Here is a 27,939-nt window from a genome sequence, read left to right as displayed (position 1 = left end):
GCTTCTGTTTTTTGTTTTGTTTTCCCATCGAGAGGTACGTGGATCTGAGCTCCCCGACCAAGGATTAAACCCACACCCCCTGCATGGGAAGGTGAAGTCTTAACCCTCTGGGCCACCAGAGAAGTCCTCCAGTTTGGTCTTTTAAGCATCCTCTGCTTTCATTTTGGCCCAACAACTTTTCTAATGTTCTCCTGGATATAAAGATGAACTGATGGAAGGGATAACTAGTACGTATAGGCTCCTTTGTGAGTGAAATTAACCGTCCATCCTTTAGGTGTGAGGCATGCTTCCTAGATGCTGTGGGAGCGTCTGTGTTGGTGCAGAAGAGGCAGACATGTGTACAGCACCGATATCCTCTGTGTGTGGAGCTCTGACCGCGTGCTGGGCACCGAGGCAGCCGCTAGGGTGTCTTCTCACTGAATCCTGAGAGTCACTCCGTGCAGTGGGTGCTATTGGCAGCTGTGACGTAGGCAGAGTGTAATTGTTGCGGGGCTCCTGGTACTGTGGAACATAGAGAAACAGGTTTTATAGAAGAGAAACTGATCTTGAAGGGTGTGTGGGATTTTATAGGCAAGGAAGAGGGATGTTGTGGTGCAGGAAGAGTGAGAGGAAAGGAAAATTTCCAAGGCCTGCCTCAGGGAAGCTGGGCAAGTGTGTATGCAGGTTATAATTTTAGTCCTGTCTGCAAAGGACAGTGGTTAATATAAATATCTCATCAGGAACTTGCCTGGTGGTCCAGTGGTTAGAACTCCAAGCTTCCACTGCAAGGTTTGACCCCTGGTCGGGGGTCTAAGATCCCGTGTGCCATGCAGTATCCCCCCTGCCCTCCAAAAATCTTATCCTATATCAAACTATGTTTGTAATACCTCCGAAGACCTTGGTACAGTGCTTGTTTTGCATTAGCTTCCTCTCTAAGCAAAGAGTAAGTGAACGTAAAGGTAGTTTTCTTTAGCACAAAAATTACATTTTAAAATTTCACACCATTGGTATAGATGAGTCCAATCCATCTGCTTTTTGTTTCCTTTAAAAGACCTTGACGACTTGGCTGATGGTCCAGTGGTTGAGACTTGACCTTACAATGTGGGGGCTGTGGGTTCACTCCCTGGTCGGGGAGTTAGGATCCCACAGGTCTCACAACCAGAAAAGCAAAACATGAAACAGAAGCTATATCGTGACAAAATCAATAAAGACTTTAGAAGTGGTCTACATATTTTAAAAATCTTAAAAAAGACCTTTATTATGATGCAGATGATACAGCTGAACTGTCCTGCCATTTTAAAAGCGTTTATTGTATTGAAGTGTAGTTGATTTACAGCATGTACTCGTCACTGCTGTACAACAAAGCGATTAGGTTACCGTGTATATTCGGTCTTTCTCGTACCCTTTCCCATTATGGTCTGTCACAGGGCAGTGACTATTGCTCCCTGCCCAACAGCGGGACCTCGCTGTTTTTCCTCCCTCTGTTCTCCGTGCTTCTTAGTAACCTCCGTTTTCTGCCTTGTTTCAGGTTACTGGCATCTTGCCCTGCCTGCTTGATGGCGACTGTTTCATCAGATCCAACTCTTCCTCTCCAGATCTTGGAATATTATTTGAACTTGGAATTTCTTATATTCGCAATGTATGTCAGTTGAAAGATAAAGCTTTCTGATTATCAGTTAAAAGGGAAGTTTTTTTCTAAATGTCTGTTCTTAGTAACAATAATTGAGATTTTTCTGTGTAATAGAATATTAACCTCTTGAGGAATGGGAATGGCAGTGATTCTAATTTTTTTTTTTTTTATGATGCTGCTTTTTTCAGCAGCGTTTAAAGCAAATCTTTTTCTTTGTATTTATAGCTGGAATGAACTCCAGTGCTTTATAAGAATGAAGATTTGAAAAAGATGGGACTTTACAGAAAGTGATAGATGTATAGTGGCTTTCCAGCACAGAGTGGTACCTCTGTCCTTGAGGGTCAGTGTGCCCTTAACCTTGTAAATGGGGGTTCTAATAAAGGGACCTGGCAGAGTGGTCATTTTTATTCAGGGAACATCAGAAACTTGGATTAACTTACATCATATAAACTCTTGAATCAGCGGATGTGGGTCTGTGGTAATATATGTTTCCATATTTAATAACCGCTTCCCGGGTGTGGTGTGTGTGCTTGGCTTCATGGTAACCCAGAGAGCCGGCTGTTAAATCCCATTAATGGAGTTATGCTGGCCTTCCATTTCTTTTTTTAAAACTTCCTCCTTCATCGTTGATTTCTGGCTGCGCTGGGGCTCCGGTGCTGCGGGCAGGCTTCCTGCAGTCGTGGCGGGCGGGTCTCTCACTGCGGCGGCGCCTCTTGTTGCGGAGCGCGGGCTCAGCGTGGGGGCGCACGGGCTCAGTTGCTCCGTGGCACATAGAATCTTCCCGGAGCAGGGATCAAACCCATGTCCCCCACGTTGGCAGACGGGTTCTCACTGCGCCACCAGGGAAGTCCTGCCCTTGCATTCCTTTAAGGCGCATTCATCCGTGCGTGTTGCTGTGTAGGACAGGAGCGAGGAGCAGGACCCCCAGGTGAATGCACTGGCCTCTGACGATTGACGGGGGCTGGGGGTGAAGCTCTGAGCAGGGCGCCCCTTCAGTGACTTAAGTGACTCATTCCATTTCTCACTGAGACCCAAAGCCTCCTGCTTGCACGTAGCATTGATGTGACCTGGGATCACTTCCCAGCATATTTATATCACTCAAAAAACAACAGCAGCGGTAGTCCTAGCATCAGGCTTAGGGTTTTTTCAGGAGCGACTTAACAAGGTCAGATTTTCACTTGACATCCTGCCTTTACCATCTGCCCTGCAAGTCCAGTAGGCCTCCCCTGGCTTTCACTTTGTTTTCTTGTGAAGAACTTTTTCGTTCTAAAGGCAAATACTTGTTTTATTCCTTTTATAAGAACTTGGTATATGCTGATAGATTTGACTGATTCAGACACGAAGGTTCACACCCAGTTTTATTTTCTAGTCCACTGGGGAAAGAGGAGAGTTGAGCTGTGGCTGGGTGTTTCTGAAACTTTTTGATGCCACTGGAATTCCTATTCCAGCAAAGTAAGTTGGGTTTATATATTCCCTCCAAGTGGGTAATTTTGTGGAAATTCATTTTTTAGAATCTAGACACCTCAGGTTTCCAGAGGTTTCACATTTCAGTAACTTGAGGGGAGAGGGCTTTTTAATGTTCTTTGGGGGCTTCCCTGGTGGCTTAAATGGTAAAGAATCTACCTGCAATGAAGGAGACGCAGATTCAATCCCTGGACTGGGAAGATCCACTGGAGGAGGGCATGGCTACCCGCTCCAGTATTCTTGCCTGGGAGATCTCCTGAAGGAGGAGCCTGGCGGGCTGCGGTCCATGGTGCTGCAAAAGAGTCAAACACGACTGAGCAAACTAAGACTTTCAGTTTCACGTTAATACTCTGTTAAGGTAGTATATGAAAACAGCATACGCGATCTCATCCTAGTGGGGAGACGCGACACAGGTCGCAAAGTATTTTAAACGATGTTTGCACCAGTTGTCTGCTGAGAATATTCTTTCAGTAACTTCCTGTGGTGTTAGCACACTTCATAGTGCCGGGACAGAGCCTGTGTGTTCATGTGCTCAGTCCACTTCAGTCCTGTCCGACTCCACGACCCCATGGGCTATGGCCCACCAGGGTCCTCTGTCCAGGGAGTTCTCCAGGCAGGAACACTGGAGTGGGTTACCATGCCCTCCTCCAGGGCCTCTTCCTGACTGAGGGTTTGAACCCAAGTCTCCTTCATTGCAGGTGAATTCTTTACCACTGAGCCACCAGGGAAGCCCAAAATAGAGCCTAATTCTCACCAAAGAGTGGGAAAGCTAGGTCAATGGTCCCCGTAGCAGCAGCCACTGTAAACAAATTTAAAATTTAAGACCAAAAGCAAATGTTTGTAATGTATTTCCAATATATCCAGTATCTAACAGTCACAAGATTATTATCTTTAATATAAGAAGAGCTCTCAAAAACTAAGAAGAGAATCCGAATTTGAAAGTGGGTGCACACACAAATCTAAGTTTCGGATATAAACAAGAAACTCACAGAAGGGATGCAGAGGGGCAGTCAGTAGGATGATGATGGAGACCCTAGGTTTGGAATGATAGAATTCAGGGCCATAGCCTGGGCTCTGTTTGTGTAACTGTCAATGGGTTCTGTAATGTCTCCAAGCCTCAATTTCCCCCAGCTTTAAAATGGGATTATAATAGTTCCTATCCCCAGGGTTTAATTCCGATAATGCTGCCCCCTTCCTCCTCTACTGACACCACGGGTGGGCATGACCTTACCACAGAACAGAGGTGAAAGTCCTCCTGATGGCACTCTGGTGGGAGGGGCGGGCACCTATCACCCCTCAGCCCTAACCCAATACCGCCTGTAGATGTAGAAGCCCAGGCTCCTTGTGGGTTTTTTGTTTTTCTGTTTTTAATAATGTTCACGGTTTTTAGTTGTGCTTACTAGGAGGGAAAAGTGTGTCTATCCAATCTTTCTTAAAGTCCTAAACTATTTTTTAAAATGAGACGGAGGCCTGTGTATTGATGCAGAGACATCTCCAGCGTGTGTTCTAAGCTGAAACCGGCAAGGTGCAGGGCCACGAGCGTGCTAATGCCCCTTCTTTGCACAGAGTGCTGTGCTCGTGTGCCTGTGGAAACTGTTCCTGGAGGTCATCTCTGGGGAGCAGAGTTGGGGAGGCCATGCCACGGGTTAAAGAGGCAACTTTAGAAGGAAATGTGTGTGTCAGTTTGAGATTTATTGTGTGTATGAACTTGTTTCAAAATAATTTGTACAGAAAAAAGATAGGACAGGGGGCTTACCAAACTAGGTGGGAAAGGACAAGGAGGGAGTTTTCGGGTTTTTATTGATCATTTCTATGTCATTTGAAGTTTTTACAACAATCTACATGTTACTTTTGCATTTTAAAAGTAGTATAAATTCATGATAGCTTTATTTCCAATGATGATTCAAAACTTTTGAAAAAGACATTTAAATGGCACAAGTCATTAAAGTCTCAAAATGACATCAGTTAATCTTTCTCACTTTAATGTGGAAAATGTATTTTCTATTGTTCACAGTTAAGAAGGAGACTCAGTTTACTGAGAGGATAACCCTAGGGAAGGATAACAACTTTCACTCTCATTTACCAGTGAATGAGGCATGAATAAAATGTCTGTGAACGTGCTTGTGCTAAAATCATGTTCCGCTGCTGGCTCCACTGTGGGTGTCACGTGCACACTGGTGCTTTTCTTTTGTAGGACTTACAAGCTCTTCTTGAACGGAGGCACCCCTTATGAAAAAGGTGTTGAAGTGGACCCTTCAGTATCCAGAAGAGGTACCACTTTCTTTCTGTTGCTTTCTTCCCTTTCCTTAAAGATTAAACAAGCAGAAGATGCACCAAAGAAGACAGCTATAGTCTAAAAAGCCTAACACTTTTCACCTGGATTCACATTTTTAAAAGCATGTCATTTGATATTAAAATCTTAATCATTTTCATCTAAGTGAATATTTCCTTGGTGGCACATGTGAGACTTTAACATAGGCAATTAGGAAGCGTAAGGGCTCTGTATTGGCTCCTTTTCATTGAGCACAGGGCCTCAGAACTGACAGAACAGGCCAATTCAGTGCTTTCCTATTGCTTGGTCACTGGCATACATGCCAGGCTGCCCTCTAGAAACACTGAGCATCTTTCGATGTGTCCATTGACCAGGCGCTGTGCTAGATAATGGGAACATGGAGAGTCAGGCAAATATTTATGGCACTTGCCTCTTGGATTTAGAGCCTGACAGATCTAAAACTCCCCTCTGGCTCCTCAGACAGCCGTCTCCTTGTTTCATGATTTAGGACACGCAGCAATGCCAGCCCCACCATCTTGGAACAGGAAGGTCCTGGGGTCTGGGATACGGTTAGTTCCACTTGAAGTCAGGGATGCTTTTTAAACTCCCCTTCCGTCTAATCTAGCAGCAATCATGCTGTCTAAGAATCTGCCGGAGTGGCAGCTCCTGGGGTGGGTCAGTTGGGAACCTTTGAGGGTCTTTGAAAATGAAAGTGAAAGTCGCTCAGTCATTTCCCACTCTTTGCAACCCCATGGACTATACAGTCCATGGAATTCTCCAGGTCAGGATACTGGAGAGGGTAGCTGTTCCCTTCTCCAGGGGATCTTCCCCACCCAGAGATCAAACCCAGGTCTCCCACATTGCAGGCAGATTCTTTACCAGCTGAGCTATCAGGTAAGACCTCTGAAGGTCTTTAGGGCAGATGGTACTTGATTAGTTCATTTAGGGTGTATGGGCAGCTGCTGCCTTTCATACAATTCAGCACCCCTGGTGCTGAAGAAACTTTGTCTTATTTTTATTATAAAATTTTATGTAAAATACTGTTGTATCACGTTCACTGCCTAAGCACTAAGTTTTGATATTTACTTTTTCTTTTTTGAAAGCACATGGTAGTGTTTTCCATCAGTTGATGACAATGAGGAGGCAGCCTCAACTTCTAGTGAAACTGAGGTCTTTGAACAGAAGATCCAGGAGCACACTAAGGTTAGTACCCTAAGGCTTGTACCCGCCGTTACCTGTCTGGCCAACTTGGGCTCAGTCAGCATTTATGGCCCGTCTCTGCTTCCAGCTTCTCTTCCTGCTCAGTCACCATTTGTTAGTTTGGTTTTTTTTTTCCCTCACTGATTCTTCAGCCAAGGATCAGTAGGGAAATGGAATAATGATACATTTCAGATTAACTTACTCTTCAGTTTACCAGTTGGTACAAATGACAGATGTGGTCAAAAGTAGTATAGCCGCTTTTGACTAAGCAGGGCTTATCATCCGTGATCTTTCCCTTAGGGAACTTTGGGGAGCTTTTTTTAAAAAATCATCATGAATTTCTTTTTTTTTTTTTTTGGCCACAGCACATGGCTTGTGGGATCGTAGTTCCCAGACCAGGGATTGAACTCGCAGCCTCAGCAGTGAGAGCTCAGAGTCCTCATGACTGGATTGCCAGGAAATTCCCTGGGGAGCTTTTTAAAATGTCAGGTTTGTTGAGGTATAATTTACACACAAGTAAAATTTACCCCTTTTACTTTAAGTTCTTTGAGTTTTGACAAGTGTATACAGTCATGTAGCTACCACACAGTCGAGATAAAGAATATTTCTGTCACTCTGAAGATGATCTCATGCCCCTTTGTAATCAAATCTCTGGCTCTGGTCTCAGGCAACAGTTGGTCCGTTTTCTTCTCCCAGTTCTACCGTTTCCAGAATGGTCTCCAAATGGAGTCACACGGTGTACAGCCTTTCGCATCTGGCTTCCTTCATTTAGCGTAACATAACTGAGATGTATCCATGAAATTGCGTGTGTCAGTGCATGCCTGCGTGCATGCTCAGTCGCTAAGTCGTGTCTGACTCTTTGTGACCCCATGGACTGTAGCCCGCCCGGCTCCTCTGTCCATGGGATTTTCCAGGCGAGAATACTGGAGTGGGCTGCCACTGCCTTCTCCAAGGGATCTTCCCAACCTAGGGATCAAACCCAAGGCTGCTGCGTCTCCTGCACTGACAGGAGGATTCTTTACCACTGAGCCACCTGGGAAGCCCCATATGTTAGTGGCTTGTTCCTTTTTGTTCTAACTAGTATTCCATTTGGTGGATATACACCATATGTGTTTATTTATTCACCAGTTCAGAGACATTTGAGTTGTTTCTAGGTTTGGGCAATCATGAATAAAGCTACTCTAAATATTTGCATAGCAGTTTTTTGTGTGTGTGTGGACTTATATCTTCCTTTCTTGTGAGATTACTGGATCATCTGGCCTTTGCTTAACTTTATAAGAAATTGCCAAACTGTTTTGGCAATTTGGCCAGGCTGTTCTATATTCTCTCCAGTAACATATGAGAGTTCCAGTTACTCCAGTATTCTTGACAGCATTTGATATGATCGATTTTTTCCTGTTTTGCCCGTTTTAGTAAGTGATTAGTGGTATCTCATGGTGGTTCTAGTTTTCGTCTTCTTCCAGGAGCTTCTACATGGGAGGCATCCCGGGTGTATCCATGTCCGACTCAGGACTCTCTTAGACAAGCCATTGACCATCTTTCTCAGGGTCTCAAGGTCTGTGTCTTTAAAATGGACATAATAATATCAAGCCCATCAAGCTCTAATGAGGTTTAAGGAAATGAGAATATATATAGCATTTGCCTAGTATTTATGTGCATGCTTCACAGTAATACACAATAAGTATCACAGTAATTATTACTATTATCATATGTGTGCATGTGTACTCAGTGGATCAGTCACTCTTTGTGACCCTGTGAACTGTATAGCCCGCCAGGCTCCTCTGTCCATGGGATTTCCCAAGCAAGAATACTGGGGTGGGCTGCCACTGCCTTCTCCAGGGGATCTTCCTGAGCCAGGAATCGAACCCGAGTCTCCTGCATTGCTTTACTGTGTGAGCCACCAGGGAAGCCCTGGTATTGTCATATGTGTAAGTAAATGTAAATGTCATATGTGTAGATAAATGTAAATATAATAGCAGATAGCAGTGCTGTCATAAAGTTTGTTCAAGTGAGGATGTGCTATGTAGCTGGTAAGATCAGAGAAATTCAAATCGGGCTTTGAAGTTTGGAAGGAGGTGCCATGCGACGATGTGGGGCTGTGTAGAACACATGGCACAGGAGGTGGATGGGAGCGCACGGCTTACGAACAGGCGGAGGCGGCGGGGCAGCCCTGCCGGGACGCTGACTGCTGGCGGATGCTCAGGCTCAGGGAGACTTGGAGCACTCTGTGAGTGGTTGCTTTCCTCAGTTGGGATCATGCTCCCAGTTTAAATATCCCTGGCTCTTATCACTAGTACTGAAATGTGTTTTATAATGATAGTGTTAACAGTTCAATCTTTCAACAGCCATTAATTGTGTACTCGTGGGTAGTATTCACTCTTGGCTGCCCCCGCCCTGCCCACCACCCCGGATGTCCATGGAGCCTATAAACTCCCCCTTTCTGGCCAGTCTTTTCTTGGACAATTTATATTTTTCCAGATAAAAAAAGAAGCAGCAGCACAGGAGCGGTCTTTGTAAAAGGAAAGCTAGAATCCTGTTCAGCCTCATTCTTCCTACTTCTTCAACCACCTGCTGCTTCTCTGGTTGATAAGCTTTCCAGAGTCTAAAGCACTTCCAAGCATATCTTTCAAGTACAGCTTTTAATAGTGTTTCTTTGGCTTCAAATACTGGCTTGGAGATATGCTTTACAATCTAGAGATCAATCTGACTGGGTGAGCAGTGGTCAGATCGCCGGGCCCATTCTCCCAAAGCCGCAAATGTTCTTCTGTGTACTGGGTTCTCAAAGAAGGGCCCCCAGCCCTCAGCCCCGACCTCAGGAATAGAGGCCCTTGTTGGTTACAGCACATAGTAGGCACCCGAAAAATGTTTGTGAAGTGATTTCAAGGTAGAGCTCTTCCTGCCGGTGTAAAAGCTCTGCCCTGCCACCTGTGATCCCTGGCCTCCCTCGTCTCGTCTCTGCGTGCACGCAACTCTCCTCCCAGAGCCCAGAGAGAGCCCTGAGGGCCATCGTGAAATTGGGCTCCACTCTGAGGATCCACGGGACACCAAGGGATCAGAGAGACCGAGGGAACACTTCATGCAAAGACGGGCTCAATAAAGGACAGAAATGGTATGGACCTAACAGAGCAGAAGATATTAAGAAGAGGTGGCAAGAATACACAGAACTATACAAAAAAGATCTTCTCGACCCAGATAATCACAATGGTGTGATCACTCACCTAGAGCCAGACATCCTGGAATGTGAAGTCAAGTGGGCCTTACGAAGCATCACTACAAACAAAGATAGTAGAGGTGATGGAATTCCAGTTGAGCTATTTCAAATCCTGAAAGATGATGCTGTGAAAGTGCTGCACTCAACATGCCAGCAAATTTGGAAAACTCAGCAGTGGCCACAGGACTGGCAAAGGTCAGTTTTCATTCCAATCCCAAAGACAGGCAATGCCAAAGAATGCTCAAACTACAACACAATTGCACTCATCTCACATGCTAGTAAAGTAATGCTCAAAATTCTCCAAGCCAGGCTTCAGCGGTACGTGAACCGTGAACTTCCAGATGTTCAAGCTGGTTTTAGAAAAGGCAGAAAAATGGGAGATCAAATTGCCAACATCCGCTGGATCATCAAAAAAGCAAAAGAGTTTCAGAAAAACATCTATTTCTGCTTCATTGACTATGCCAAAGCCTTGGATTGTGTGGATCATGATAAACTGTGGAAAATTCTGAAAGAAATGGGAATATCAGACCCCCTGACCTGCCTCTTGAGCAACCTGTAGCTCAGGAAGCAACAGTTAGAACTGGACATGGAACAACAGACTGGTTCCAAATAGGAAAAGGAGTACATCAAGGCTGTATATTGTCACCCTACTTATTTAACTTATATGCAGAGTACATCATGAGAAATGCTGGGCTGGAGGAAGCTGGAGGAAGCTTAAGCTGGAATCAAGATTGCTGGGAGAAATACCATTAACCTCAGATATGCAGATGATACCACCCTTATGGCAGAAAGCAAAGAAGAACTAAAGAGCCTCTTGATGAAGGTGAAAGAGAAGAGTGAAAAAGTTGGCTTAAAACTCAACATCCAGAAAACAAAGATCATGGCATCTGGTCCTATCACTTCATGGCAAATAGATGGAGAAACAATGGAAACAATGTCAGACTTTACTTTTTTGGGCTCCAAAATTACTGCAGATGATGACTGCAGCCATGAAATTAAAAGATGCTTACTCCTTGGAAGGAAAGTTATGACCAACCTAGACAGCATATTAAAAAGCAGAGACATTACTTTGCCAACAAAGGTCTGTCTAGTCAAGGCTATGGTTTTTCCAGTGGTCATGTATGGATGTGAGAGCTGGACTATAAAGAAGACTGAGCACCGAAGAATTGATGCTTTTGAACTGTGGTGTTGGAGAAGACTCTTGAGAGTCCCTTGGACTACAAGGAGATCCAACGAGTCCATCCTAAAGGAAATCAGTCCTGAATGTTCATTGGAAGGACTGATGCTGAAGCTGAAATCCAATACTTTGGCCATCTGATGTGAAGAGCTGACTCATTTGAAAAGACCCTGATGCTGGGAAAGATTGAGGGCAGGAGGAGAAGGGGATGACAGAGGATGAGATGGTTGGATGGCATCACCAGCTCAATGGACATGAGTTTAAGTAAACTCCGGGAGTTGGTGATGGACAGGGAGGGCTGGTGTGCTGTGGTTCATGGGGTCACAAAGAGTCGGACACGACTGACTGACTGACTTGCAGGATCCAGAAATGTGCACTCCTTGTAGTGTCCACTGTGGGCCTTGGGACCTACCAGTAGGACTGTGGCCTCAGGCAGGCTGTCCCAGAGACAGGCTGTGGGCACGGAGAAGCCAGACGCCCGGGCCTTGCTGCAGAGCCGTGGGCTATGGTGCAAGGGCAGTGCTGTGGGTTCAAGGTGAGAGACTGGGTTCAGGTGCGCCCTGGAGGAGGACCTTGAAGTGGGGCTAACTGTGCTCAGGCTCCTCTCCCTGACCTGCCTCTCATAGTGGGTGGAAAAAGAAGGCATTAATGCTACCGATGGGGCTTCCCCAGTGGTTCAGCAGTGAAGAATCCGCCTGCCATGCAGGAGATACTGGAGATTTGGATTCTATCCCTAGGTCGGGAAGATACCCTGGAGGAGGGCATGGCAACCCGCTCCAGTATTCTTGCCTGGAAAATTCCATAAACAGAGGAACCTGACGGAGTCCATGGGTTTGCAAAGAGTCAAACATGACTGAGCGTGCACACACACACACACACACACACACACACACAATTCTACCAGCCTCCTTCTCTGCTCCAAAAGTCTACCCCACCTCTGTCCGCACTGCCCAGTATTTAAGAACTTCATCTTTTGAGACTTCCCTGGCAGTCCTGTGGTTAAGACACCACACTTCCACTGCAGGAGGCACAGGTTTGATCTTTGGTCAGGGAACTAGTCCCACATGCTGCAAAAACAAAAACAAAAACCCCTTCATCTTTGTTTAGCCAAATTTCTCTGCCTGAAACAGAAAGGACAGGGGCTCTTTTTTGTCACGCCAAGCCATACACCAGTGTGGGCAGAGCCGAGGGCAGGAAGCCCAGTTGCAATCTGTATCAGTGCCCAGTTTCCCCAGCATCCTTCTGGCCAGCTTCATCCTGCCCTCTCATAAGCCAGCCGCGTGCCCTGTGTCAGGAGCAGGTGGATTAGTGTGGACTCGTCTTCTTTTTATTTATGTATTTTTGGCTGCACTGGCTCTTCGTTGCTGCACACAGGCTTTCTCTTCTCTAGTTGCAGTGCATGGGCTTCTCATTGCTATGGCTTTTCTTGTTGAAGAGCAAGGGCTCTGGAGTGTGGGCTCAACAGATGTGGTTCCCGGGCTCTAGAGCACAGGCTCAGTAGTGGCGTCCAGGCTTAGTTGCCCCACTGCACTTGGGATCCTCCCAGAACCCACGTCACCTGCATTGGCAGGCGGATTCTTCACCACTGAGCCGCCGGAGAAGCCCTGGGCTCGTTTTCTTGACCAGAGAAGTGGCCTGGATCTCCTTTTACAGAGACAACTGTGATTGTGTGCGCCCTCAGCTGAGACAAAACAGGGAGCAAACGGATCCTTGCCTTTCACCAAGACTTGGTTTTCTGATTCTGGAGCTGTTTTTTGATGGGATGTAACTTGATGCAATTTGACCAAATGCATGCTTTTTCTCTCTCTCTCTGCTTTATGACTTTTAATTTTTTTAATTATTTTTTAAATTTTTTTTTACAGTAAGTCCTTCTTGGTTATCCATTTTAAACATAGCCATGTATACGTGTCAACTCCTAAACCAAAGGCATGTTTTTAAACTCCTGATGAGGGAAAGCCCTAAATTTAGACCCAGGCTCCCAGTGCAAACCCTGGTCTATGGGAGTAGACTATATGCCTGGGTATAAATTTGCTATAAATTTATTTTCCTTTGCCTTTTGATGTATCTCATCTTTTTTTCTCCTTTACTTCCATTGTATTGTTGCTAAAAATAAAGGAAATAGTAGTGTTACTTGTGTGTGTTAGTTGCTCAGTCGTGTCCAACTATTTGCAACCCAATGGACTGTAGCCCGCCAGGCTCCTCAGTCCATGGGCTTCTCCAGGCAAGAATACTGGAGTGGGTTGCCATTCCCTGCTCCAGCAGATCTTCCTGACGCAGGGATCGAACCCAGGTCTCCTGCATTGCAGGCAGGTTCTTTACCATCTGAGCCCCCAGGGAAGCACCAGAAGTTACTTGCCTGGGGCCTGTTATCATGTTTATTGTACTTCTGCTGGTCTGTCTGTGAGGTCAGAAAGGTATATCTTTACTTCTTCAGCTTAGAGCTTTCTGGCCATCTTGGGTTTGGGAAAATCAAAAAATTTCCCTAAAGGAAACTCTGATAAAGAGCCAGCAGCATTGCTTTGTGTTATGGTGAGGTGCCAGAAGGAAAGGAGTGCCCACACAGTGGGCGCTGAAGGCCTCTCCTACAGGCTGGCCACAGCGCTTGCCAGATGGAGCAGGTTGGTCTGGGAGAGAAGGGGAGGGGAGAATGGAAGGAAGGTTCCACCCCTTCCCCTCGCAGAATTAATGGCTGTTTTTCAGCGTGAGACGAGTTTGGGCATGCATCTGAAACACTGCCCACATGAGCCGCAGAGCAGAGGGTGGGGGGTAGGACAAGCCTTGGGAATCACAGCGTGAAAACAGGAAGGCCTGTGGTGGCATCAAGGCAGCTGCCATGTTCCTCTGCAGCCAGTCCTTGAAATCTAGGTCAGGTATATACAAGATCAGAATTTTAGCAGGGTTGGAAAAAGATGATTTCTGACTCTGTGTACCAAATGTGGTATATGAATTTAAGTGTGGTAAGAGAATCTATCTTGTACTTTTGACATTTCTAGAAATGCAAGAGTTATAGAGTGGTCAAGGTTTCTTATCTAAATTATGTGAAACTCCCCGTGGGGGTCACATTCATTCTGTTCTCTTCCAGCTGGCTGGAAGGCTGGGTGTTACCTGTGTGATTAACTTTGCCTTCTAAAATTCTCATCCTAGAAATTAGAATAAAGGATTAATTTCTGAAATTAAGATCTGCTCTGTAACGTGAGGTGGTTTTTCTTAGCTCAAAGACGTCTTCCCCTTTGATGAGAGCACACTGTTTGCCAGATTTTTGAGGTTCTTCATGCTTAGTGACAGAGTTCATGTGTTTCTAAAAATAACCCTCAGAAAATGTATGTCTAGAATGATTGAGGATGTTTTCCCGAGTGTCTGCTAAGGTTAACTCCAGTGCTCAATGTCCCCACTGAGTGCCTAGCGTGCACCAGGTGTCTGGCTTTTAGATCATTCCTCCGGCTGTGTCATGTCTTGCTGCAGCATGCAGCATCTTCATTGTCATTTGGGATCTCTGTGGACTCTCCAGTTGTGGCACAGGCTTCAATAATTGTGGCATGTAGGCTTAGTTGCTCCTCGGCATGTGGGGGTCTTAGTTCCCCAACCAGGGATTGAACCCACATTCCCTACATTGCAAGACAGACTCTCAATCACTGGACCACCAGAGAAGCCCCAGGCTTCAGGTTTAATATCCACATAGCTGTGAATTTTCCAGTTTTCCTTCTGCTGTTGATTTCTAGCTTCATTCCATTGCGATCAGAAAAGATACTTTGGGGGAAAAAAAGAAAGCATGCTTTATATAATTTGTCTTTTAAATTGTTAGGACTTGTTTTGTGCCCAGCATATGGCTATCTTGGAGAATGTTCCTTGATCACTTGAGAAAAATGTATATTCTGCTACTGAGCATGTTCTGCGTATGTCTGTCGGTTACAGTTGGTCTACCGCGTAGTTCAGGTTCCCTTTCCTTACTGATCTGTCTGGTTGTCCTCCAGGCAGGAGAAGCTTGGTGGGCTGCAGTCCCCAAGGTCTCACAGAGTCAGACGCGACTGCAGTGACGCAGCACTGTGTGCTGGCTGTTCTGCCCCTTATTGGAGGTGGAGTACTGAGGTCTCCTCTATGACTGTGGACATATGGTTCAGACGGTAAAGCGTCTGCCTGCAATGCAGGAGACCCGGGTTCAATTCCTGGGTCCGGAAGATCCCCTGGAGGAGGCAATGGCAACCCACTCCAGCACTCTTGCCTGGAAAATCCCATGGACGGAGGAGCCTGATAGGCTACAGTCCATGGGGTCACAGAGTCGGACAGGACTGAGCGATTTCACTTTCATTTTCACTTTCTTTCTATGACTGTAGATCTTTTTCTCTCTTCACTTCTGTCAGTGTTCACTTCCTATATCTAGGAGCTCTGATGTTTATTGTATATGTTTATAATTGTTATGTTTTCTTAATGAATGGGCCCTCTTATCATTACATAACATCTTTAGTCTGTTTTATCTGATATCAGTATATCTGAGCAGTATATCTTCTTTCTTTGTTTACTATTTGCATGGAGTATCTTTAACTATCCTTTTATTTACAACCGATGAATGTCCTTACATCTAAAGTGGGTCTCTTGTAGGTAGAATACAGTTGGATCCTGCTTTTAAAAAAATCTGTTCTGCCAATCTATGTCTTTGGACTGAGGGGTCTAACCCACTTACATTTAAGGTAACTGCTAATGGGGAAGGTCTGTATTTTGTCATCCATTTTCTGTACATCTTTTTTTTCCTTGCCCCTCATTTCCTCCCTTACTCCCACCTTTTGTTTTTAATTGACTTTTTCACCGCGATCCATTTTGATTCCCTTTTCATTACCTTTTGTGTATAGATTTTTTTTCTTTGTGGTTACCATGAAAATTACATACAACATCCTAAAGTTCTTACGGTCTATTTTAAACTGATATCAATTTACCTTCAATATTGAAAGTTTCTTGTTCTCGAACACTTACTATGCACCAGGCATTCCCTTAAGCTTTCCACATTTACCTCATTTTAATCTTTTTAGTAACCTGAAATGCAGGTATGACTATCTGTATTCTACAAATGAAGAAACCAAAACTCAAGGATAAAATTAACTCCAGAGCACATAGCTTGGAAGTAGCTAAGTCAGAATTCAGTCTGATCTGTCACACCCTCCCATGTTCCACCCAGCACTGTAAAAAGCTTGAACTCATGTTTCCTCTGCATTCATCACATCGCGTGGGGGTGGCAACATGGCTTTGTTAAAACTTGCAGCTGACTAGTCCCGTTCTTTGTAACTGATGACTTTTATTTTTTATTTGACATTTGACATGGATGTATATGCAAACGTGGAACAGAAAGTGTAACTCAAAGTTGTGACTTGAAAGTATATACATAAAAATAAAAGATTTTTGAAGTTTAACATGGCCAACTTATAGTTAATGTTATAGTTAACTTATATAACATTAACTTATACTTACCATTAAGGAAATTTTCCTTAACATTCTTTTCAATAATTAAGCAAAACTCAGAACTCTTCATTAGAGTGGTGAGTATACATTTAAAAAGCACAATCAGTTCAGTTCAGTCATGCCCAGTCGCTCAGTCATGTCCGAGTCTCTGTGACCCCATGGACTGCAGTACACCCGGCTTCCCTGTCCATCACCAACTCTGAGACCCTGCTCAAATTCATGTCCATCGACCTGGTGATGCCTCCAACCATCTCATCCTCTGTCTTCCCCTTCTCCTGCCTTCAACCTTTCCCAGCATCAGGGTCTTTTCCAGTGAGTCAGTTCTTTGCGTCAGGTGGCCAAAGTATTGGCGCTCCAGCTTCAGCACCATAGGTTGGATCATAGGGGATTGTTTAATGAATACATTGAACAATGTGTTCTTTCTTCTTTAATAGTCTACTACCAGAAACATTAATCGGAAGCATGTGCTGCGTTCATTTGCTGATATTCTATCGCCAGATTCTTGGAGACGTTCTCCTGAAAGACAGGATGAGCCTGAACAGTGCAGGTGAGACGTCTCTGTAGTCCCCTTACTTGTAACAGTGCCATGCTCTGAGTACATGTGGCCTCTGCCGGCCTGTGTCTTCTGCTTCTCATGGTGACAGCTGGAGTGAAGTATTCAGAAGAGCATCAGTGGCTCCCACTGGCTTCATATGCAAAGTCTTGTGCTCAGCGTGCGTCCTATGAGTTCAGTGTGGGTTCTGTTCTTTACCATATGCACTTTTCACATCTTAAATTCTGGAGACTTGAGATCCAAATTTCATATATAATCATATCTTTCCCTTAATGTCTTTAATAATGTTTTTACTGTGTGTTTGGTATACATATCTGCTTTTTGGGAAGAGAACAAATTACCCCCAGATGACTGGTTTTAATGCAAGAAGTTTAAACATCAGTAAAATTGGTGAGACCAAGTGAGAGGTATTCAGGGGTTCTACATTGCAACTTTTTCATCAGCTTGAAACTTTTCCCCAGTAAAATGTTAAAAAGTAACTTTAAAAAAATCAGTGAGTTGTCACACATGATTGTTCTTGGCCAGAGATTGGCGTGTGTTGTAAGAATTGCCTCTACAAAAGTTTCGTTTTATTGGATATTCTTTATTGAGTGGGTACTACACGCCAGGGCCCTGCCACGAATGAGACAGGCACTGTCATCCTTATCCTGGTGGAGCCACAAACTTGAAACACAAAATTATGTGAATAATCCTTTTTAACCTTAAATGTTTTGAAGGGAAATACACAACAAGAGCGTACACTAGGAAAACCTGAATTAATGTGAAGGATGAAGGAAGGCTTTTCCAAGCAAGGAATATGTAAGACTAGACCTGAGACAGGAGTGAGACATAAGGGGCGATGGGTGGGCTTGGATCCCTTCTGGCCAGAAGGACCAGCATGTCTGAAGACCCAAGGCCAGAAGGTGCTGAGTGCACTGGAGGAGTTGAAGTTGAAAGCAGGCAGTGTGCCCGGAATAGAGTAAGGAGAGAGAACCCCAGGGTGGCGTAGCGCTCGTGGACAAACGAAGCTCGCGCTTAGACACGAGCTCTCTCCCGGGGACGCACTACCTGGGTGGGCAAGGAGAAATGGACCTCAGAGGAGCACCAGCCTTCCTCAGGAGTAACTGTAACTCTGGAGAAGCACCAGCCTTCCTCAGGAATAACTGTGACTCTAGAGGAGCACCAGCATTCCTCAGGAGTAACTGTGACTCTAGAGGAGCACCAGCCTTCCTCAGGAGTAACTGTGACTCTAGAGGAGCACCGGCCTTCCTCAGGAGTAACTGCAACTCTGAAGGAGGCACAGTTTAAGCCTTTCAGTCATCACATGCCTTTGAATTTGTTTCGGTGCCTCTAGAAAAACTTCCTGAATGACATGACGCCTTAAAGAGGATACGGCTTATTAGGTTTTTATAGGTAAGAAGGCTACTCAGAATTGTTGACTTTATTTGGATCTGAGCATCCAAATAAGCCTGGTAAGACCTAGAGGAAGGGTTTTTCTCAACTGAGAACGCAGGACCGTAGAAGCCGCTGCCTTGCCATTGTGGAGTGCCCTTCCTGGTGTGCGTCTTGGCACGCACCCTTGTTGACTGTGAAATGTGAGTATTCTCCTGCATAGCATGTAGGCACATGGCCATCTCCCGAGTCCTTTCAGCGTCACCACCACCGTCTGTTGGCCCCAGGCTGAGGTCCTTCCCGATCAGCGGGGAACTAGAGCCAGGCCTGACCTGCCCGCCCTCTGCCGCCTTTACTTTGGTGCCTCCTGGTTCCCGCTCAGCCTTCCGAGAGCATGGGTGCCTTGTAATTGGAAGACTCCTCTTACCACACCACACTTCAGTCATGAGGAGGGAAGGGAGGTAGGAAAAAAACACAGAAAGAAAAATCAGAATTTTCCGGTCTTACTCTGTTCAGAGCCATCTTACTCCCATCCTGAAGGCTCTACTTGATACCAGACTCATTTCAGAACCCCAGGGGTGTGGATGTGGAGACAGGTGGGGATGGGGGGGTCAGGTTCCAGCCCCCTAAGAGGTTGAAGTGGGTAGAGTGTGTCATCAGCAAATCATCTGGCACAGTAATTTCAATCTGAATGAATATTTGTATTCATTCTATTGCCATAAGTTACGTTGGATGAAGCTTATATAAAATCCTTCCTGTTCTTTTGATTTTCAGACTTAATTAGTAATCCAGTGCTGGCCACCTTCCCCAAGCTCTTGGAGGAGTCGGACATAATGGATGCACTCAGGGTGGGTAGTGTGCGTCATGATGGAGGCCTGCTGGGCCCCAGAAGGTCTTCATTTCATACTTTCGTGGAGCTAATTGAACTCTGGGTGTTTTATTTCTTTAAAGAAGCTTTTCTGAAACCTTGTGCATAGATTAGAAATATTTACTTGCAAATGAAAGTGAAAGTGTTAGTCACTCAGCCGTGTCTGACTCTTTGCGACCCCGTGGACTGTAGCCCGCCAGGCTCCTCTGTCCATGGAATTCTCCAGGCAAGAATACTGGAATGGGTAGCCATTCCCTTCTCCAGGGGATCTTTCTGACCCAGGGATCGAACCCTGGTCTCCTGCATTGCAGGGGATTCTTTACTGTCTGAGCCACCAGGGAAGCCTGCACTTCATTCTGTCTCTCCCTGACCATTTCCTCACCTCAGCAGATACAATTGTACAGAAGTATGGTATTTGGCAGAGTTTTCTGTTTTCATGACTGTCTTACCTTAAAAGCTTAATGATATCTTACTGTTCAAGTGCTGTGTTGGTGCAGTTTGTATGGATATGTTAGTGTTTCACTGATTCTGTTCTTAGTTTTTTTTTAATTTTATGTATTTATTATTTTTGGTTGGGCGGGGTGCTTGCATGGGCTTTTCTCTGGTTACAGTGAGCAGGGGCTCTTCTCTAACTGCAGAATTCTCTAGTACCTGAGCTTCTCATGGCAGTGGCTTCTCTTGCTGCAGAGCACAGGCCCTGGTGTGCATGGGTTTCCATAGCTGTGCTCCTGGGCTCTAGAGCACAGGCTCAGTAGATGTGGTGCACAGGCGTAGTTGATCCATGGCATGTGGCATCCTCCCGGAACAGGGATTGAACCCGTGTCTCCTGCACTCCTGTGTTGGCGGGCGTGCTGTTTATCACGGAGCCACCAGGGAAACGTGTTAGCTCAGTTCTGACTTGTGGCTTGTGAAGGGTCGCTTGCTGACACATCCCGCCGGCTCCGTCTGGTTCTGGGTCCTTAGACTTGATGCCTAATAGAGACCCACTTGCTCCGTGAGCCACTCCTATACCTCGTGTTGAACCCTGATGGAAGCTTACTTAGAGACGTGGCAAAGACTTGCGAATACTCAGGTTAATCTAGTGTTTCTGTTTGCTTTTTAGAGTTCCTGGGCTGAGAAAGAGAGTACATTAAAAAGATCAGAGAAGGTAACGTGACGGTCCGCCCCGAACTCCACAGTTCTGTGCTCAGCATTCGCTACACGTCCTAATCACACGTCTTCTTTAGCTGGAGTAGCCACACTCATAATCCCTGTTGACAGTTCAACCATGTTATTATGGTTCCAAAGACTCCTTCCAAGAAGGGCATGGGTGATCGATTCTAAGCATTTAAAAAAATACTTGATCAACACAGTCATTTCAGACACATTTTTTTTTTCCTTTCAATTTTTAGTGTCTTTATCTTCTCCCATGTTCCTTGGGGAGATTTTTTTTTTCTGTTTCTTTTTTATTTTTTAAATTATGAAAGTATGATAACACATTTACTGGAAACTTGGAAATATAGAGCAAAGTTACATACAATTTCACTGTATATTACAGTTATTTTTTTAAGTAGACAAATTAAGATTTTTAGTTGGTGTTTCAATATCAAGCTCTCAAAAATTAACAGAATGAATATGCAGGAAAGTAGAAGGATATAGTAGACCTGAAAAACACCATTAACCAGTTCAACATAATTAAGTATATATAGTTTTCCCAGAACAGTAGGCTACAAGTTCTACTCAGCTTCCCATAGACTATAGGAGACACTGGAACATATCCAGAGACACAAAACAAGTACAAAAATGTCATGGTCTAAAGGTACTGAAATCATACAGACTCTGTTCTCTTGTGTTTCTAACTGTGGAATTATGTTAGAAATCAATACCAAAAATCTTTGAAAATAACCCACGTATCAAGTGCAACGTGACATTTACCGAGTCAGACCACTGAGTTTTATTGAACTGAGGGGAAGTTTCTAAGCCAAAATGTTCCAGCTACCTATCAAATTTCTCTCATTAAAAAAAAAAAAAAAAATCCCTAGCTCTCAAAGTCCATATCAGGCCCAGAGAAGTAAGAGTTAAATTGGCATAAGCTGCACCTCACATTGCGAGCACGCGTGACTGCATCCGTGGCCCAGCGCGTGTCGTTGCCAAGCAGACTCGCAGCGATCAGTGTGCAGCGGCTGACTCCTCTAGTCCAAGACTGACAAACTTTTTTGGTAAAGGGCCAGAGAGTAAATATTTTTGGCTTTGCAGGCCACATGCTCTGTGTCTCAGATACCCAGCTCTGCCTTTGTAATGCAAGGCAGCTACAGGCGGTATAAACACCTGAGTAGGGCCGGTTCTGTGAGACTATTTACAAAAAGAGATGGAGGTGGCTGCATGGGGCCCACGGCCCATGCTTTTTGGACTTTATCTCAGGGAACATGGGAGAACAAAGAAAGGCACTAAAAATTGAAAGGAAAAAAAAGGTGTATATATTGTATCCTTATTTGAGCTTCCATTCGACCCAAATTGGCAGGTTTAATGCTGTTCTCGGTCAGTAGTGGACAGGTGCTGGGCCTCAGGCCTGTAGAAGTGGCCTCTCCAGCTCCCCCTGGAGGGGTCGTATCTCAGTGCACCCCGCCTGCACCCCTGCAATGCCCACCTGAGCTGTGGAGCTGGGCTGCCTGCCCTTGGGATGTCACCTGGCTCCTGTTCTGGGGGAGGTGGGCTTGACAGCACCTCTTTTACTCCTTGGGCTCTTTCTCTGGATTTCAGGCAGGGCCCTTGCTGTCCTCCTGTAACACCTTGAGCTAATTCAGTGATCCAGCTGGCTGCGCACTGTCTTCTTAGTTCCATTTACCTGGACCCGCACCCTTGTCCCCAGAATTAGACTCCAGTGCCCCAGTCTCCTTGATGGAATGCGTGAGATCCTCAGTGTAGCTCAGTGGGCACCCTGGCTTCAAGGAGTCCCTCTTAGACTCTCAGAGAGAACCTCTGAGGAGGTTCTATCAGGTTCAGCGGGGAGCTGATAGAACACCTCGTTTGTCCCCGAGGTGACTCCTGCTGTGTCCACGTCCTGACTGAACAGCTGGTTCAGAGCCCATTACCTGCCAGGCATCCCTGGCCCCTCCATCCCACCCCCTCCCTCGACGGCTTCTAGTTCGCAGAGTCCCTGGAATGTGGCGCTTGAGAAGTAACGCTGTCTGGGTCCGCTCGCAGTGACTGTTGTTGCGGGTGTTTTCCCAGGGAGACAGGGAGCTCCTGAAGGCGGTGTTCCTGCTGGTTTACCACGACTGCGCGCTCCCCCTGCTGCACTCTGCACTCCTGCCCCCATCTAGATGGGCAGAGGAGGAGACTGAGGCTGCCCGGTGGAAGGGCATCGCCGACTTCCTCAAACAAAACCAGGAAAATGAGGGCGCCCTCCAGGTTCTGCTGTCGCCAGAGGGGGTCCACGAACCTTTCGACATTTCCGAGCAGACCTATGACTTCTTGGGTGAAAGAAGAAAGAACGTAGCCTGACAGCAGTGGCCTTTGACCCTCAGCTCCCCGCTGAACTTAACCGGAACTAACGTCCCATCACTTTTCCGTACAGCCACATTCTATAGGAAACATTTATCTGATAATTTGAATATGTGTCAGTACAGTAAAACAAATTTTTATAAGTAATATTGTATACGTTTAAAGACAATTTTTTTTTTCAAAAAACAACTGCTGCATTTCTTTTAAAATTGAGTATAGTTGAGTACAATGTATTGAGGATGAGATTGTCAGATAGCATCAGTGACTGAATGGACATGAGTCTGAGCAAACTCTGGGGGACAGTGACAGACAGGGAAGCCTGGCATGCTGCCATCCGTGGGATCATAAAGCGTCGAACACGACTTAGTGGTGGAACAACAGCAGCGTGGGTGATGTGAAATATGAGAGCTTCAGGTATACAACGCAGTGGTTAACAGTTTTTAAAACTTATGTTCTATTTAAAGCTTTATACAATACTGGCTATATTCCCTGTGTTGTACAAGATTTGCTTGCACTGTTTACTTTATACTTAATAGCTTTATCTCTTAATCCCCTACGCCTATCTTTCCCATCCCCATTTTCCTCTCCCCACAGGTAACACGTTTGTTCTCTGTGTCTGCTTCTTTTTTTAAATGGAAGTACAATTGATTTCAATGTTGCATTAATTTCTCCTGTAGAGCAAAGTGACTCGGTTACACATACATATATACATTCTTTTTTAATATTCTTTCCCCTTACAGTTTATCACAGGATATTGGATATAGCTCCTTGTGCTATATTGTAGGACCTGTTGTCCATCCATTCTATATGTAATTTGTTGTTATTTACTCACTAAGTCATGTCTGACTTTTTGCGACCCCACAAACTGAAACTCCAATACTTTGGCCACCTCGTGTGAAGAGTTGACTCATTGGAAAACAGCCTGATGCTGGGAGGGATTGGGGGCAGGAGGAGAAGGGGACGACAGAGGATGAGATGGCTGGATGGCATCACCAACTCGATGGACAAGAGTTTGAGTGAACTCCGGGAGTTGGTGATGGACGGGGAGGCCTGGCGTGCTGCGGTTCATGGGGTCGAGAAGAGTTGGACACGACTGAGCGACTGAACTGAACTGAAGTGACAGACTGTAGCCCACCAGGCTCCTCCGTCCATGGGACTCTCCAGGCAAGAATACTGGAGTGGTTGCCATTAGCCCCCCAGGCTCCTCTGTCCATGGGACTCTCCAGGCAAGAACACTGGAGTGGTTGCCATTAGCCCCCCAGGCTCCTCTGTCCATGGGACTCTCCAGGCAAGAATACTGGAGTGGTTGCCATTAGCCCACCAGGCTCCTCCGTCCATGGTACTCTCCAGGCAAGAACACTGGAGTGGTTGCCATTTCCTTCTCCAGGGGATCTTCCTGACCCAGGGATTGAACCTGCATCTCCTGCATTGGCAGGCAGGTTCTTTACCACTGAGCCAGCAGGGAAGCCCTTCTATATGTAACACCAACTAACATTTAAGTTGACTATATCTATACATTTGTATAAAAGCAAGATTGTATCAAAAGTCAAATTTATGACTATTCAAGAAAGTGAAAATACAACCCACAGAATAGGAGAAGATATTTACAAATAATATATCTGATAAGTGTCTAGAATCCAGAATGGGGATTCCCCGGTGGCTCAGTGATAAAAGAATCCACCTGCAATGCAGGAGACCCCTGAATTGGGAAGATCCCCCGGAGGAGGGCATGGCAACTCACTCTAGTATTCTTGCTTTAAAAATCCCACGGACAGAGGAGCCTGGAAGGCTGCAGTCCACAGAGTTGCAGAGTTGGACACGACAGAAGTGACTGAGCACGCACACACGCATGATTTTTGCTAATAAAATTTATGTTGTGAAATGAAGAGGAAATCAGGATAATATATTTGAGAAAGCTGTGTTATTGATCACTCACTCCAGTCTAACATTTGAACATGCTCTCTCTTTTGCTCAGTTTCTCAGACATGTCTGACTCTTTTCCGACCCTCTGGTCTGTAACCCACCAGGCACCTCTGTTTACGAGATTTTTCAGTCAAGAATACTGGAGTGGGTTGCCATTTCCTTCTCCAGGGGATCTTCCCCACCCAGGGATCAAACCTGAATCTCCTGCATTGGCAGGCGGATTCTTTACCCCTGAGCCACCTGGGAAGCCATAAAAACAAAATCCAGTTTTCCTTTTTCAAGCCCGTATAATTAGCGCTCATTAAAGAACAAACAAACAAAAACACTTCCAGGCTCTGGACAGTGTGTTGACCTACCTCTGTGTCAAAGAACAAAGATTTTGTTGCCTTTCAAACAATCCTGTGACTGCTTTTGAGTCGTCCCAAGCCTTTCGTGTTAATGGTAATAGTTCAGCTAGCATTTGTTGGGCGCCTGCTGTGGCGTCCTCTTTTACGAGGTTACCGCTCACAGGTGCTGTAGGAGGCCAGCACTGGGTTTTCCAGTGTCATCAATACTGCTGCTGAAGACACAGGCCAAGCACACTTGGTAATGTGCCTAAGGTCAGAGGTAGTAAGTGGCACAGCTAATACGCTGCATAGAGACATCAAGTATGACTTTCTACAACCGAAGACGTTCCCCTCCTCAGTGGAGACATTTAAAAATTGTACATGCTGTGGCGGATTCATTTCGATATTTGGCAAAACTAATACAATTATGTAAAGTTTAAAAATAAAATAAAATAAAAATTGTACATGAAATATAACATGAGAAGTCTGTTGGATGAAAAATACAATCAAATCAGAGTTTAATCTAAATTATCAGAGTGCTGACTGAGGAACTTGTCTTGAAACGTACTGCCTTAAAGGAGGCATTTACTTTTTTTATTTTATTTTATTTGGCTGCACCACGCAACATGTGAGACCTTAGTTCCCTGGCCAGGGATCGAACTCAGGTCCCCTGCATCGGTCTTAACCACTGAACCACCAGGGCAGTGTTCTAGGAGGGGGTTACTTTTAGAGCTCCATTGTATGACGAAACTCCAGGGCTACATCTCACTTCAGTTCAGTTGCTCAGTCGTGTCCGACTCTTTGTGACCCCATGGACTGCAGCATGCCAGGCCTCCCCATCCATCACCAACTGCTGGAGTCTACCTAAACCCAAGTCCATGGAGTTGGTGATACCATCCAACCATCTCATCCTCTGTCGTCCCCTTCTCCTCCCACCTTCAGTCTTTCCCAGCATCAGGGTCTTTTCCAATGAGTCAGTTCTTCCCATCAGGTGGCCAAAGTACTGGAGCTTCAGCTTCAGCATCAGTCCTTCCAATGAATATTCAGGGTTGGTTTCCTTTACAATTGACCTGTTTGATCTACTTGCAGTCCAAGGGACTCTCAAGAGTGTTCTCCAACACCACAGTTCCAAAGCATCAATTCAACTTTCTTTATGGTCCAACTCTCACATCCATACGTGACTAGCTTTGACTGCTAAGTCACGGCAGTCATGTCTGACTCTGTGTGACCCCATAGACGGCAGCCCACCAGGCTCCTCTGTCCCTGGGATTCTCCAGGCAAGAATACTGGAGTGGGTTGCCATTTCCTTCTCCAATGCATGAAAAGTGAAAACTGAAAGTGAAGTTGGGCAGTTGTGTCCGACTCTTCTCGACCCCATGGACTGCAGCCTACCAGGCTCCTCCGTCCATGGGATTTTCCAGGCAAGAGTACTGGAGTGGGTGCCATTGCCTTCTCCACTTTGACTAGACGGACCTTTGTTGGGAAAGTAATGTCTCTGCTTTTTAATATGTCTAGATTGGTCATAGCTTTTCTTCCGGGAGCAAGGGTCTTTTCATTTCATGGCTGCAGTCACCATCTGCAGTGATTTCGGAAGCTAACATCTCAGTTAGCTTCTGCTAAACCCTTAAGGGAAACAATCTGGGCCTTCATCTCAGACGTTCACGTGTGAAAGGGGCACAGATGTCACGAGAATGTGGCCTTGGAAAAGAGATTTCACTATGTCTCCACCCCCCAACCCCACCCTGGTGTGTGGGAAGCAGCGTGTCCAGGCACCACTCATCTGTCTAACATAACAAGCTGCCTCTCCAGTTCCCTAGGCTATGCCTGCCCCGCTCTGAGACTATGACCCTCCCCAGCTCCTGTGACAAGAAGGGGCTCCCACCTTTGCAAATGGAGGTGGTGTACAGAGTTTTCCCATCCTTTCGGGTCGTCTCAGCTTAGGCCCCTGTTGTATTATATGCAAGAACATGAAACCCCGTCACTCCCCACCATGGAGGTCATTTTTCTATAGAATCTTTCATTCCTAATGGCCACATTTTCATCTTTCTAATCATTTAGGTTATTCTTAGCATCCAGTCAAAGGTGGGGCGTTTTATGAAAGAAATGATGGCCGGTGAATTCCTTTCAATGAATGCACAGCATAGAGAGAGGGAGCTTTCTTTAGAGGGTGTTTTCACAAACTGTCTTCTGTATTCATTTGAAATGTGTCATGACTGACGAATGTAGCCAACTTTAGTGTTTCTGACACATAAGAAAAACAGAGGAGAGCAAACAGTTTCAGTAAGGCTTGGGCCCAGAAGCGAGACTCAAAGGAGGTCAGCCTGCACGGAGGTGCCGGTTCCGCAGGGGCGAGGGCGGCTGTGCCAGCGAAAGACAAGTTCTCGCTTCAGTCGGCGGAGGATTTTTTTAAAAAAGAGAACAAAACAATGAAACCTCTCTGGCTTTTCACTGCCACTTTTTAGCTTCCAAAACAGGAAGAGGTTGTCAAGGAGCCAAAAACATCCTGGAAGCCAACCCTGGGGCAGGGGGTTGTGTCCAGGAGTGTGACTCGGCAACAAAGCGACTTAACTGTGAACCCAGATTGGGGAACGGTGGAGGGACACCCAGTGCCGGGTGCCCCTGTGAGGGGAGTCCCCACGTCAGAACCGTTGTGGGGGAGCAGGGCTCTGAACTGTAAATGATGCGACCCACCGCCCCCACCTCCAGCCTCATACGGTAGGTGGAGCGTCACATCCAACGGGTCTGCTGGAGGTGGTGGGAAATACTGCAATTCCCTCGCCTGGGCTGCACGGTGATGGGTGGGGCACCTCAGAGCAGGTACCACCTCAGTCCCAGTGGATTTTGTGGTCTAAGATGGAGGCCAGGACACCCCACAAGGGGCTGGATGAAATGCGTTACCCACATACAAATGGAGTGGCTTTGACTTGCCAGTGCAGTCAGCATCTGGGTAGCCCCGAGGGAACCGGGGGCGCTGGAGGTGCCAGCTGCCAGCCCAGGGCTTTGTCAGTTCACAGTGCTACAGGACATCCCTCAC

The 27,939-nt window shown here is 45.8% G+C and overlaps 1 protein-coding gene across 12 annotated transcripts in view; it reads left to right on the top strand.

The window, feature by feature from the left end:
- Positions 1-22,803, top strand: part of NPHP1 (nephrocystin 1) — a 64,573-nt gene extending 41,770 nt beyond the window's left edge. For 9 of the 12 annotated variants that reach the window (XM_086328282.1, XM_086328277.1, XM_086328275.1 and 6 more), the window contains 8 exons: positions 1,508-1,618; positions 2,979-3,061; positions 5,268-5,344; positions 6,449-6,548; positions 16,816-16,928; positions 19,080-19,153; positions 20,276-20,320; positions 22,384-22,803. In XM_086328282.1, the coding sequence (XP_086184408.1) occupies positions 1,508-1,618; positions 2,979-3,061; positions 5,268-5,344; positions 6,449-6,548; positions 16,816-16,928; positions 19,080-19,153; positions 20,276-20,320; positions 22,384-22,656 (876 nt within the window). In that variant the 3' untranslated portion in view covers positions 22,657-22,803. The remainder of the gene's footprint in view (positions 1-1,507; positions 1,619-2,978; positions 3,062-5,267; positions 5,345-6,448; positions 6,549-16,815; positions 16,929-19,079; positions 19,154-20,275; positions 20,321-22,383) is intronic. The other 3 variants (XR_015137435.1, XR_015137436.1, XR_015137434.1) reach the window with 1 other exon arrangement.
- The last annotated feature ends 5,136 nt before the right edge of the window (positions 22,804-27,939 follow it).

Source organism: Bos grunniens, chromosome 11 (genome assembly GCF_055505025.1).
Source record: "Bos grunniens cultivar Pamir isolate PY7600 chromosome 11, Bosgru_T2T1.0, whole genome shotgun sequence".
NCBI classification, from domain to species: Eukaryota; Metazoa; Chordata; class Mammalia; order Artiodactyla; family Bovidae; genus Bos; species Bos grunniens.
Note: the sequence above shows the minus strand (reverse complement) of the source record. Positions and strands in the feature narration are given on the sequence as shown.